Source organism: Struthio camelus, chromosome 15 (genome assembly GCF_040807025.1).
Source record: "Struthio camelus isolate bStrCam1 chromosome 15, bStrCam1.hap1, whole genome shotgun sequence".
NCBI classification, from domain to species: domain Eukaryota; kingdom Metazoa; phylum Chordata; class Aves; order Struthioniformes; family Struthionidae; genus Struthio; species Struthio camelus.
Genome location: NC_090956.1, coordinates 20,101,717 through 20,114,833, shown reverse-complemented (window position 1 = coordinate 20,114,833; position 13,117 = coordinate 20,101,717). Strand labels below are relative to the sequence as shown.

Below are 13,117 nucleotides of genomic sequence, written 5' to 3'. Positions count from 1 at the left end.
CTGTGCATATATAGCCCAGACCCTGCGAGGTTTTTGTGGCATTACAAAGCAGTGTTGTACGTGTTAGAGAACACAGAGGCTGGACGCTTCTTAAAGGGTGGCAGTCCTGACCCTCCTTGCCCGCATCCTGGCCCTCCTCAGCTCATCATCTCCCAGAGACGTTCTGAAGCTCGCCTTCTGCACTGCTCTTCTGCCAACACAAAGTAGCCAACGTCCTCAGTGGGGCTCAAGCAAAACTTCTGAGCCTATACGGAAAACCAAAACTTAATGGGAAAGTCCCTGAACTACGTACTGGAGGTTCAGGAGGCCAAACGCTGATAGCAACTAGTACCTCTGCTGCTCCTTTCCAAAAGCAAATAGTAACTGCACCTCCCCTTCCCGTTACCCCCAGAAGTCCTCATCCAACTGCCCTGAACAGGGACAATGGGGAAACTTCCCTAGTAAGCCAGCCAAGTGCTAAATTTCTTAAAGAGTGCAGCTAGCATAGAGCCTTTAATCCCCTGATGATCTATCCTGTGTACCCAGTTTAAACGAGGCTTTAACTCTGAGGAACAAATTGTCTCCTTGGCAAGGAAGCCTATGGACATGGCAAGGCATGTGGGCCTGTTCCCTGTGGGGAGCATTAGCTAGGGTGAGTTGGCAACCCAGGGACCAGGGCTGCTGCTTCTGCCTTCACAAGGGCAGTAGAGATGAAGCCCACCATACAGGGCACTGGCACGCCTTGCCCCACATGTAGGCATCATCTCCTGTGCCCTCAGTGCTTCCTGGGATCCCACCAGGGTTGATATGAACAAGGTGTCTTGTGTAAGCGAAGCACAGTGCCAGGTCCTGGCTGCAGCAGCCATGCCAGCAGGCCAGGCACACTCCAGCCCCTCCAAATCTCCTTGCCTCGTACCTTTTTCTGGAGGAGAATAGCCCTATCCACAATCTTCTTCTTTACAATCAGGGCTGGGTTCCTGGCAGGGGGCACAAAGAGCCTCCCTCGATTGGGCAGTGGCTGCTGGGGGACGGCTGGGGGCAGGAGAGCCGGGCAGCTCCCCAGAGTACTCGATCGGTTCACAGAGCAGTCGTCACCTGCAAGGGATGGTGAGAGAAATGCTTCAGAAGGAGAACCTTGAACTGAGGCTTTCCACCCTCCCCGCCCCCCCCAATTCTCCTTCAGGGCTCCCTCTGTGGAGGACGGAGAGCCCTTTGCCTCCTGGCCCAGCACGGGCCTGAGGGAGAAAGCCTTTTTGGACAGCACAGCTTCCAGGGTGCAGCTCTGGGGCCTGGGCTGCCACTGATGCTCAGAAGCCAAACTCCTCTGCATTTCAACCATAGTTGAATAGCACTGGAGGCACCCCCTCCATCCATATGGGACTGGAAAGCTGGGACAGAGGCAGAGTTGTGGGTTTTTTTTTTTTCCCCCCCCTGCCAGGGCACAGCCCTGGTGCAAGGCATCCATACTCAGGCATTAGCTAGGGAGAGCTTCCTGAGAAGAAGGAACAGGAGGGTAGAAAGCCAGGCCTTACTGTTCCTAGGGGCCACTTGGGTCCCGGAAGGCAGTCCCGTGGGCACAGGCTTCCCAAACTGCCTGCCATCCTTGCAGAGCGAGGTCACACTGACAATCTTGATGCCTTCCTTGCTGTCTCGGCCGTCGCTGAGGCAGGGCCCTTCGCTGCCTGCGGCCCCTCCACTGGGCAGCACAGGGAGCTTGGGACCCACCGCTTCCTGCTCATTCTGCTCGGGCTCATTTTCTTGGAGCATGGTCCAGAGCTGCTCATCCTCCCAGCCTGCCTGGCCGGCACCTGCCTTGTGCTGCGCCCTGTCACCTGTTGGCTGGGGCAGCGCGGCTCCTGTCGCCTGGGAGGGCTCCACATTCTTCCGCTTGAGGAAGAGGTACACCGCCTGGGGGGTCACCCGAATGTTGTCCAGCTCTAAAACTTTCTTGATCTTGCGAAAGCTCAGCCCAGCTTTGCGCAACTCCACGATCCTCTTCTTGGCATGGTCATCCAAGCGGCCCATTGCTCCCCGAGGTGCTGGCGCAGCCTGGCACCCTTCCTGACACCCTTCTGTCCTGCAGCTGGCTGCTACATCCCTGCCGGCCAGTCAGTACCGCTAGCCGGAGCGTGCTTCTCCTGCACAGCCCCTATCAACACGCCTAGGAGCAGTGGCAGAGGCCACGTGGCTGGTAGCAAAGAGCAGAGCTGCTGCAGGGGATGGCTACACCCCAAAGGCAACACCAAGCCTCGCAAGCTGTGCTACCACTCTGCTAGTTTTTTGTCACCTGGCTGCCTGCAGTGGCTGTGGCTCCACAGAGTACCATCCCAAACTTTGAGCAATGATGATGCTTTGCTAGACATGGGGTTCCTAAGTTGAGGAGATGGAAGGAGGCGGTGCTTTCAGCTGGGACTGGAAGCAATTGGGATGGCCAAGAAACACATCCCTCACTCAAGCAGGAACTTCATGAGGGAACCCTCTTCAGAACAGAGGGTCTAGCCAAGACCCCTGGTCCAGCAAGGACACCGAAGGCAGGAATAAACTCTGTTCTACCTGATGTCCTGAACTAGACATCAATTCCCTGCTGCTGTCAGTGTACCAGTGATGGGGAGAGAAGGAGAGCTGGGCCAGAGCAGGGAGAAGGCTTCAGACAGCTGGGGTTTGCTTCCTCACTGGAAAACAGTAGATGGGTTGCTAGAGGAAGAAGAGAAAAAAACCTCAAGGAAAACATACTCCAAATTCGCTCAAAAGACATTTTTGAGCCACCTAGAAGTCGCTGTTGTTAGAAGCTCCTTGGGTGGCTACAGAACATTTGGAAAAGCAATTGGCCAAGGCAGCCAGGCCCCATCATTTCAGGTAAAGACTTACTATCTCAGATGTGAACAATGACAGATTTTCCCCTTTTGCTGTGATGAGGAAAAGAATATCATGCATGTGCAAAGCACCAGGATGGCTAACTCACTAATTGCTGATTTGCTGGCTATTAAGTCCAATGGTGGCTTAGGTGATACACAAAAAGTAGTTGCCTCCTCTTGTTTCAAAACTCAGAGCAATGCAACTCCTGCTGTGTGCATGGGCCAGCTCTACTTTGTATTTCTGTGGTTGGTTGTGTTCATGCCCAATGCAAACGTGGCCTGCTCTGGCCAAGCAGCCGCACTAGGATCCTGAGTAGTAGCAGGCTCTGCTCAGGATCTTGGGGAGCTTGGTGCAAGTCCCAGGAAACAGCAAAACTTCATTGTGCAAGGTTGGCAGGTCCTGGGAAGAAAGCAGGTTCCCCCCCTGGAGCTTCAGGTCTCTTTGGTGGCATGTAACATTGCAGCGAGCAGAATCAGGGACTCCAACTTTGCAGGCTACTCCTTGGAAACAGTCGGTGCCTTAGAGCCTGCCCTTTGAGATTGTAGCCTGCACTGTCCTATACCCTTGAAACAAGCAAAAGCAAACAGTTATATACCAGTTGTAACAAAGGTACATTATACAGGCAAAGAGGTAATTACTGCCCTTCCTTAGTGCTTCTCCCTTCCCTTCCCTCTAAGCTCTCCTTGCCTCCTCCAATACACACACACACACACACACAGAGCTTTGGCTCGTGTTGTAAGTAAGTGCTTTAGTACAGGGATACATATACTATCTGTGTGTGGGAGGAAATTATACAGATAGAGCCTCTGAAAGTGCGTCTTCTCAGGGTCATGCCCCAGAGCAAAGGAAAGCACCAGGGCCAGATCCTTTCCCACCCTTGGCTCCGAGGCAGGAAACCTCTCCCACCACCTGCGTGCACAGTGGGGTCAGGCATGCATGCACCCTCCAAAGCAAGCAAGCGTGCCTGGCAGGCATAAAAGAGGAATGCTCTGCATGGGGGTGACCTGCTGAGCAGCAATGTCAGGGGGCGAGATGGAGTGCAGAGGCTCCACCGCTTCCCTAGCGCACTGGCCCCTGAGCACATAACAACACCCAAAGGGCTGCCCAAGCCACGGACACAGCTCAGTTTCCCAAAGCACCTCCTCCCCAAAAAAGTCCCCTTCCTTACCCTCTGTCCCTGGCCCACAGAAAAGCCTTTGCATTACGGAACGATAGAAGGCAGCAAGTTGGGGAAGGAGGAGATGGGCTCCAGAGTTACAGGAAAAGCCAAGTTCAGGATGGACGGTGCTTAGAATTGTGTTTCATATATGTGTATACATATACACACATATATATGTGTGTATTCACATATACAGAGTAACACAGAATAGCTGAGGACAGAAGGGATTTCTGGAGATCTGATCCAACCTCCCTGCTCAAGCAAGGTCAGCTAGAGCAGGTTGCCCAGGACTGTATTCAGTTGGGTTTTGAACACAGAAACATAAACGTGCATGTGTGCGTGCTGCATACAATTATGATGGAGGGTTGTTCTCCCCCCCCCATTTTCAGCTCCCTTCTTCTACAGGCTTTTCTTCGAAAAACAGTGCTGTAACTGCTGCCTGGAGGACATATTTGGGTTTTACCTCACCAAAATAAATAGTCCACAAGAATACCCATGACAGAGCAAAACACTTTTCAGATTAGCAATGTATAATAGAGACCATCTCAAACAGTCACTGCATGAGCCACATACAGATGTGATTTATGAACCTTTTCCAAACCCCAATTCCCCAGACACATGCTGGTCTTAAAGAAGACAATAACATGTTTCATCTGCCAAGAAGGCACAGAGACTATTGGCGATCACCCAGAGAAAGCCACAGGGAGTAATGGAGCCACTTTGATACAGGAGTTGCGCCCTTTTGCATTTTACTTCTGCAGCAGGAGAGAAAGAGAGAAATTAACTCAAGTGATGTAGACTGTACTTTGATCCAGAGCTGTTTACATCTAAAGGCCATCCCACACCCTGCTACATGCATCAGGGACTGTAGATAAGAGGTGAGGGAGAAGAGACACCAGAAAATAGAAGTCTCACTGGAGACTGGAGATCCTGTTCCTCTGTAATTGCAGTAAAACTGCAGAAGCGCCCAAACTTCTCTGAACCCAGAGGCTCTCCTCTGTCTGGTCGCTCCAGGCATTTAGCAGGTGAAAGCTCCTACCTCCCTCCTACCCCCCATTTGCTCCCCACCTCCCAGCAGGGAGATGCTACAAGGAAGCAGCCACTTTGGGATACGTATCTTCATGCTTGCTTTCATTGGCACGTCCTAGCCCCAGCCAGAGGCTATTCACATTATAGGGCTGTCTCAAGCCTTAACCCAGGACGTTTCCTGACCCACCCCAGCTGAATTGAAATTAGGATAGCAGGTTCAGGTCTGCAGAAGGCCAGTACCTGCCTAGTCTCTGAGACCAATGCCTGCCTGGGAGAGCCCAGCTCCTCCCGGCCAGCACGGGCAGGTAGCACGCGCGATGCTCTGCTGCAGTGCGGAGCAGGGTGAGGAGCAGCAGTGGCAGCACCAGCCTGCAGCAAGGCCCAGATGCAGCACAGCCTGGCCGCGTTCTCCGAGCTTCCCGTGGCTGCGGGTATGGGCAACTCAGGTCCTGGCGAGAAGACTTGCCCTCCTCCCATAGCATTTCAAGACACGCTCAGAGGACACTTGAGCAAAAGCAAAGTTTAACCGTCTCAAAAGTCCGTGACAGAAACACAAACCTTATGCAAACATTGACCTGCTTAACAACTTGCAGACCAGGAAACTTAAAATCTACCAAAGTCACCTGCAACTGCAGGCTCCAGTTCACAGCAGGGACTTTTCCCTATCGTGGTAATGCTAGGAAAGTCAGCGATCCACTCCTGCAGCCTTCATTCAGCCTCCTTACACCCCTGGGGAAGAGAGACTGAGGAGAAAGCTTTGTGAATGCACTAACTCCACACAGCATTTCTACCAGCTCCCCTTGCTCACACTGTCAGGACTCCAAAGTGCCCGACTCAGTGCCCTGTAGGATAGGAGAAAAGGCTTTCTAGGGAAAGCAGCAGATTCCCCTTCCAGACCACAAAGTATCCCAGCAGTCTCCAACAGGTCTGGCTCCATTTCTATTTAAGCCTTTGTTTATTCAAGTCCTGCTGCAAACTTGCAGTTTTCCTGTATTAAGCATGCTACCCATTTCCAAAGCTGAGTCCACCACCTTTTCCTTTCCCCCTCTCCAGAGGGGTTTTTACTGATGCTGCTGCAGCTTGCGCCATGCAGGCAGCTTATGCAATGCAGCTGCCCAAGTTACACATTGATGGAGAAGAGACCTTTACCCTCACCCATCCTGTCAGATGTTTGTTAATCTCTAATAATTTTGGCACACCCCCCCCAAAATAAATCAATGCAATTGGAGGGAAAGTTTCAGGGAGTTTTTCAGACTCACAATATTACATCAGGGAGGGAGTTCCCCTGAGTTTTCAGGGCTGGATTGGGGGTGACATGGCTCCTCCAGAAGTTACTCAAGCTGCTCAGGAGAAGCCAATTCAAGCTGTGGCTTTGCAGGGTGGCAAGGAAAAGAGAGCTTCAACCGAGGCAAATTCACAGCACTGCAATCATGTGAGCTGTGTTCATATGCGAATATTCTTATTCCTTTTCCAGATGCCTTTACATCTTTTCATTTCTGTGGATCTCAGGAGAAAAGAAAAGGTTTCATCTCATACAAAAAGGCTCTGAACAATCTCGTCTGGGCTGACTCAGCCTTTGTTATTTCCAGAACAGAGCAGCTCCATAAAGGCTACTTTGCATGGGGCTTTCCACAAAAAGCACAGGTCCCGTGTACTTTGCATGGGTATTAAAAGCCTCTCGTTTCAGAAAACAGATGTTACAGACGGGCAGATGTGGTCCAAAGTATGGCTTGCCTTCACCCCAGCCACAGTTGCACGTCCTTTCGCAAGCCCCAATTCTGCAATTACACTTGCGTGGACAAAATGGTGTTCCCCCGTGAGCTATGCTGGCTTCAGCGCGACTCCTTACGGGTCTGCAAGCGTCCTCCCCTTCTCTATGCGCTGCGCTATGCTGCCAGATGGGTGCCTCGCAGGGTGAGGACGCTGTAACTAGAGCGCTCAGTTTATTGCTGCCACCGTGACAGGGCTGTCACACAACATGAGAGGTCCCGAGTTTTGGGCTACCGTGGTTTAGCTTTCAAGATCTTACCCAGCCAATCAGACATACACATTTGTGTAAGCAGCTGCATTTTTTTGTTATACAGTCAGGCCTGCAAAGGAATTTCGTTTCTGCATGCCAGTTTAGGTGTCTGTCCAAATTCCCTATCAGCCACCCTTTCTTCAGCTGCTGCTGAACCCTTGCAGTGCCCAAATTCTTTATGTACTTAGTTATAACCAGGAAAGCTCCTTTAACCAGGAAAGTGCTGCTGGGAAGCCTCTTACACCTAGTTTTGTATAGAGTAATATTCACAGCAGCACAGACAGGAACCCGGAGCTCCTTTCTCTTCACTGCGATTATTTCCTTAGCTCTACCTCTCTCTGGCCCAGAAAATATTATATACCAAATGGGATGGCCTCAAGAGAGAAGGTGGCAATGCTCACACATGTCTCAGAGCTCCCTTCCGGGTGCAGTGGATTTAAGGTCTGAGAAGAAGGAAGGATTTGAATCCAAGTTTCCTGCAACCCTGGTGAAGTTTTCTAACTAGCCACCAGGCGAGCAGCAGGGATCTCCTCTTCACTGCTCGCTTCTGAGGCAGGTGCAGTGCCTGGGCAAACCCCATCTCCACGAGCCTGGGCCCAAGACGTGGGCTTGAGGAGAAGGCGTTCCCCAGAGCTCATCCTCAAGGTCTCTCGGCAAGAAGCTCACCTGCTTGTGTGCACACGCACATACACACGCCAGCAGGTCTGCAGCCCATTTCTCCCCCAGTCTTTCTCCGATTACCTAGGGGTTGAATTCCAAATTCCCCAGGAGTTAAACATTAGTTGTGTGCTTACAGAGTTTATCTGGGAACATTTACCTCTCCCTTCTGTGTGCAGAGATGAATGTGTTACAACTGAAAGCCTCCCCTTGGCCACAGGCAGTTTTTACCCTAGCGACGTGAAACCTTTACTTCAGCAAAGCCTCTTCCAAAATTCACACTGGTTTGAAGCAGGGAAGAGTGAGATCCCCGTAGTGTCTTCAAGAGACGGTAGTGTCGTGCTACAATCACGCTACTACTTTACCGCAGCTGCATTTCCCAAATGGCTAATTAACTCCTCCGGGTTAGCTGCCATCACAGCATGCCAGCAGCCAGCCTAGCCCGCAAGGAAGGAGCAACTGCGGAGAGATGCAAGCACTTATCTATAGATGGACTTAATAAAGGCAAAAAAGTTCAATTTATCTTTTTAGAAGACAACAGCCGTGAGGGTAGCGGGCGCGAAGGTGAGGGAACATGCCTCACCAGTGAGGCAGACGGCTGACACCGAGGAAGGCTGTGCCCGAGGTAAAGGGAAGCATGGGAGAGGGAAAAAACAAGCAACCCACAGGAAGCAAAAAGTTGTGGCTAGTCTCTTGGCTAGTCTTAGAAATTAAGAACAGTCACTTTATGTCGTTAGCATCCCAAAACACTTTGGAGGCAAGAGCTTGCTGTGCAGCAGCGATGGCAAAATCTTCCTACCCTAAGAAGGCGTGTGTAGTCTAGGACAAAGTTACACGTGGACTTATCCTTTTCCTTTCAATTCAAACTGGCTCTGTATAGTGCAAGGCCAGTGTAACCAGACACAGAACAGAACACGGTTTCACTAATTCATAACAGCACAAGATCTCAGCTACAAAAAAGCAGAAAATAAAGAGGAAGGTGTTAGCAAAGAGGATCCATCCTCAGAGACCCTGCTAGGAGCTACAAGCCCAGTCTACCAGACTTTCCTTTGCTCTGGGCCTCATGGCTGCAAGGGTAGCAGCTAGACCCTTCTTGCCCACCCTTCTCTTAGCCTCCAATTCCCAGTCCTCCTTCCCAGACCCCCAGACCTCCTCTGGGAAGCTGGAACAGCTGCAAGCAGCTGGGCAGTGACGCTGACCCATTGTCATCAGTTTTACTGCTTTCCCACAAGGTTCTAAATAGTGACTGCAAAAACTGGCAAAATGAGTCCTTTTTCATTCTGCAGCAGCTTGGGGTGGGGGGGGGGGTGGGGGGGGAATATCCAGAAGCCACACAAGGACAAGGCAGGACAGTGCTGGTTTATACTTGATTCAGATATGGAAAAGAATTTCTTGCAACCAAGAGAGCAAGAACTGTTTCAAGTAGAACGAAGGCTAAGACAGCACGGAAGGGGCTAGTGTTCTCCTGGGAGAGTGCCTGCTTCCTTCGGAGAAAAGGATGGATCTCACCCTGCAGAGAAATGTACTTTTAACGTAGTAAACAGTGCTAGGAAGGAAAGATGAGCTAATATGGCAACTTATTTTCTTGTCTTCTGGGTTACTTAGAGCACTGCTTCAGAGCGTGCCAGGCACAGCTTCGAAGCAACGTGGATATTTCTTATTAGCGTACCTAGCTAACAGTTTCTTTCACCTGTTGTACAAACTGATTGGAAAGTGTTAGCCCTATGGAGACAGTTAATCAGAAAGACCTAGCAATGTGGTTTAATGGTACTTAGCTTAGAGGAAGATTAACGACATTAGGTGTCCTATGCAGAAATGCTGCCAAAGCAGGAAGATCTGTGCCAGGTAAGAAAGGTTGCTTCTTCCAGATTGTATGGACTGCAATTTTGTACAATGTCACTGCTTTGCAAAGATTTGTCAAGCCTCATGCAGGCAACCGCATTATGTAAAAGCATAGAGTGCTACTGGCCACAGAGACTGCTGTAAAAGCTTGGGTATTGCCTGTTACAGAGCTCTGATTTTCTTTGCAAAACTGATGAAGTAAGTGCATAGGAGCAGCTTTGCTGCAAGACACATGCTTTTTATCAAAAAGGAGATTGGGCAGTTGAATTTAGACGGTGCTGTTACCTTAGCCACGCTGACTCACTGCCTAAAGGGATAAACTCATAAGAAGCTTTTTACAGATTCACAGAACATTTGAGGTTGGAAAGGACCTTTGGATATCATCTAATCCAAGCAGGGTCACCTCTAACTGTTTGCCCAGGAGCCTGTCCAGGCAGCTTTTGAATATCTCCAAGGATGGAGACTCCACAACCTCTCTGGGCAACCTGTGCCAGTGCTCAGTCACCCTCACAGGAAAAAAAAAAAGTTTTTTCTTTTATTCAGATGGATCTTCCTGTGTTTCAGTCTGTGCCTGTTGCCTCTCGTCCTGTCACTGGGCACCACTGAAAAGGGTCTGGCTCTGTCTTCTTTACACCCTCCCTCCAGATATTTATACTCACTGATAAGATTCCCCCTGAGCCTTCTCTTCTCCAGGCTAAAGAGTCCCAGCTCTCTCAGCCTTTCCACTTATGAGAGATGCTCCAGTCCCTTAATCGTCTTAGTAGCCCTTCGCTGGATTCACTCCAGTAGGCTCCATATCTCTCTTGTACTATATATCCGGCCCAGGATTTCAAAGTGAGCTATTTAAAGTCAATGTCTAGCTTTGCTTCATGGCCTTTGACAAGTGGCCAACTTCTTTAGGCTCTGCTTTCAATGCTAATGGAGAAGACAGCCCCCCGGCCTACCCAAACTAAAAAAGTTAGATCCTCAAATGGAAGAGACAAAACTGGCCAAGACCATCTTAAAAATCCATCTTACATAATTAAGCATTACGCTCTTGGAAACTTATAAAGATAGCTGGCATGGTAAAACTACAGTTGTCTTCCCACTTGGATATTTCTCACTTGTGGCCTTAAATACAGGAAGTTTTTTGTGCCAATGGAGATTAGCTCAAAAAACATGGGTCAGCAGCAATGCCGTATCACATGCTCTGACAAATTCAGTGTGGCTGTGGTTCTGTGCCCGTATCTGATAAAGGTTAGATTTGTATTGAGGAATGATTTAGAGGGCACAAACCTTGGTAACTGTGGAACCACAGCCTGAAGGAACAAGAGGCTTTCACAGACTGCCTGAGCGACCTGGGTGAGAGGCACAGCTTGGATTTCATGTCCAAACTCAGAAATCCATCTCTGCCCTGGGCCTGAGCAAATTCTAATCAAGTTGAGCTTTAGTATTTATACCTGAACCATAAATACCAAGTATCTCACTGCCCTACCCTTGTACATTCAACAGTACTATTAGCCTCTCTTTAAAGCGGTTTGCACCTTTAAATCACTTCTGCTCTCCCAAGATACAGCCCTTCCAGTGGGGAGAATCGCAAAGACTAAACCACAGACATACTTTGGATTTCTAGTGTCTCAAGAAGAGACAAGGAAGTCACTGCAAAGAGTAATGTGTTATTTATCTTGGATTTCTAGTGTCTTTCACATGTCTGAAGAAGAGACAAGGAAATCACTGCAAAAAAAGTAATGTTATTGGTTCCTTGTAGTGAAATTGGGATTTTTGAGGGAGTTTAACATTCAACAGGCATAATCCTACAGCATCAGGGCATGCTTTGCAAGTGTGGCAGGAAAAAGAGAAAACATGCATCGTGGTGAATTTTTAGGCTAAGATCCTACAAAAACAAACTGCTGCATACAGCCTTGAAGTCTTAAGTCTGTCCATGACGTAGCTGCCAGCGTGCTTCAGCTTTCGAGAGAGAGAGCAGTCCAGAAGTTCAGAGACTACTGCTCAAAACTGAATTCATCTAGAAGCTCAGTTGCAGCTAAACTGATAAAATGTGCATCATTCCACAGACTAGACAGGAATCCCCCCCAATCCCCCTTTTCCTACTGTTCTAAATCTGTGTAACTACTTGACCATGCAGCCATAGAAAACTCAACCCTCTGCAGAGAAAACTGAGGCTATTATCACACATTAAGATGAAAAGTTTCCAAAGCCATTAGATGACAAATCCGCCATCCTGCAGTTCCTCCAGCAAAGCAACACAAACTGTTTTCTGTGAAGCCAGACACAAATCTAACCCCTCTTTAACACAGGTGCAGAAGGAATGACAGAGTGCACAGAGAGACAGACCAAAGCACCTACAGGGTGGGGAAAACATCAGCACCCAGATGTTGTAGGCCAAGCCAGCGCTCTACTGCCATCTGTACAAGCGCTCCACAACGCCCAGTCTACAGCACCTGGCCTCAACGCAATAAATGAACACCAACGGTTCAATGCTGCAATTGGCAGAATAATCCAGCGATCGCCTGGATCTTCTGGGGCTCAAGGAGAGCTGCCTGTAGCAACACCGACATGCCACAGCGACTACCCAACCCAAAGCTAATGACAAGGAGGGAAAACCAAAGTAGCAGTTTGGAAAACTAAGCAAGACAGTAGCACAAACAGGACAAGTGCTTCCAGCCTCAGGTGGCATTTAGAGACATTGACTAATTAATCCTAATTGCAATCCTCCTCTGCAAGCAGAGCTATTCACCTGCGGAGATGGCAGTAAATAGCAGTGTCCTCATTAGCAGGATGGAGGTGCAGGAATGAAGTGACACAGAGGTTAAACCCAAAATCCGCACTCCCAGAGCTCCCCTCTCTCCTCTCATGCTCATTCATCTATTGTGTCTTGGCTAGAGCAGTTTGGTGGCTGGCAGCTGGCGTAAACTCAGCATCCAGCAGTCTATTTACACATACGCAACTTCTAAAGCGGGGTCTGCACTTCTGCTGGGAAATCGCGAGGTCGGTTTCTGAGTTTAAAAAGCAGCTGGAAGCCAGCGCATTAGATCAGGCACCGTGTTCCCAGCTCTCACCCCGAGTTTCAGCATGGCACCAAACCTCTGCGTCCCTGCTCAGGCGCATCGCCAGGCTGCGTGCCGAGCGGCAGCAGCCCACTCCATCCGGATCGGTGCCCCCATCAAGCACGGGACAGGGGCTCGGGGCCCCAGCGCAGTAACACAGGCCTCCTCACAACCCCTTCCCAGCGCTCACACACCACCCCCCCCCCCCCCCGGTTAAAGTTTCTCTCTGTCCTTCCCGACCACGCTCCCAACACCCAAAGCAGCTTAAGGCACAGAAGCAAACAGGCAGAGCCTCCACGTACAGGGGACTAGAGATGACTGCCAGGATCCTTCCAGGCGAAGGCACCGACTCCCTGCAGCTGCTGCGTCCTTCAGCGGCCTGGGCGAGCAAGGGTCCCAACAGAGCCTAGCTCTGCAGCAGCCAACTTTTGAGAGGCTCCTGTTTGAAAAGCTCCTGCCCTCTTTGTTTGGTTGGGGCTGAGCCAGCAAGGGCTGCCGGGAAGGTCACCCAGGAGGAGGCTTATGTAC

At 50.1% G+C, this 13,117-nt stretch overlaps 1 protein-coding gene across 1 annotated transcript in view; it reads right to left on the bottom strand.

Annotated features, from left to right (window-relative positions):
* Nucleotides 1-13,117, bottom strand: part of LOC104142254 (uncharacterized) — a 15,722-nt gene extending 2,605 nt beyond the window's left edge. Inside the window, exons 1-3 of the mRNA XM_009672098.2 lie at nucleotides 12,892-13,117; nucleotides 1,512-3,398; nucleotides 896-1,074 (exon numbers count right to left, since the gene is read on the bottom strand). Of these exons, the coding sequence (XP_009670393.1) occupies nucleotides 896-1,074; nucleotides 1,512-2,004 (672 nt within the window). The 5' untranslated portion in view covers nucleotides 2,005-3,398; nucleotides 12,892-13,117. The remainder of the gene's footprint in view (nucleotides 1-895; nucleotides 1,075-1,511; nucleotides 3,399-12,891) is intronic.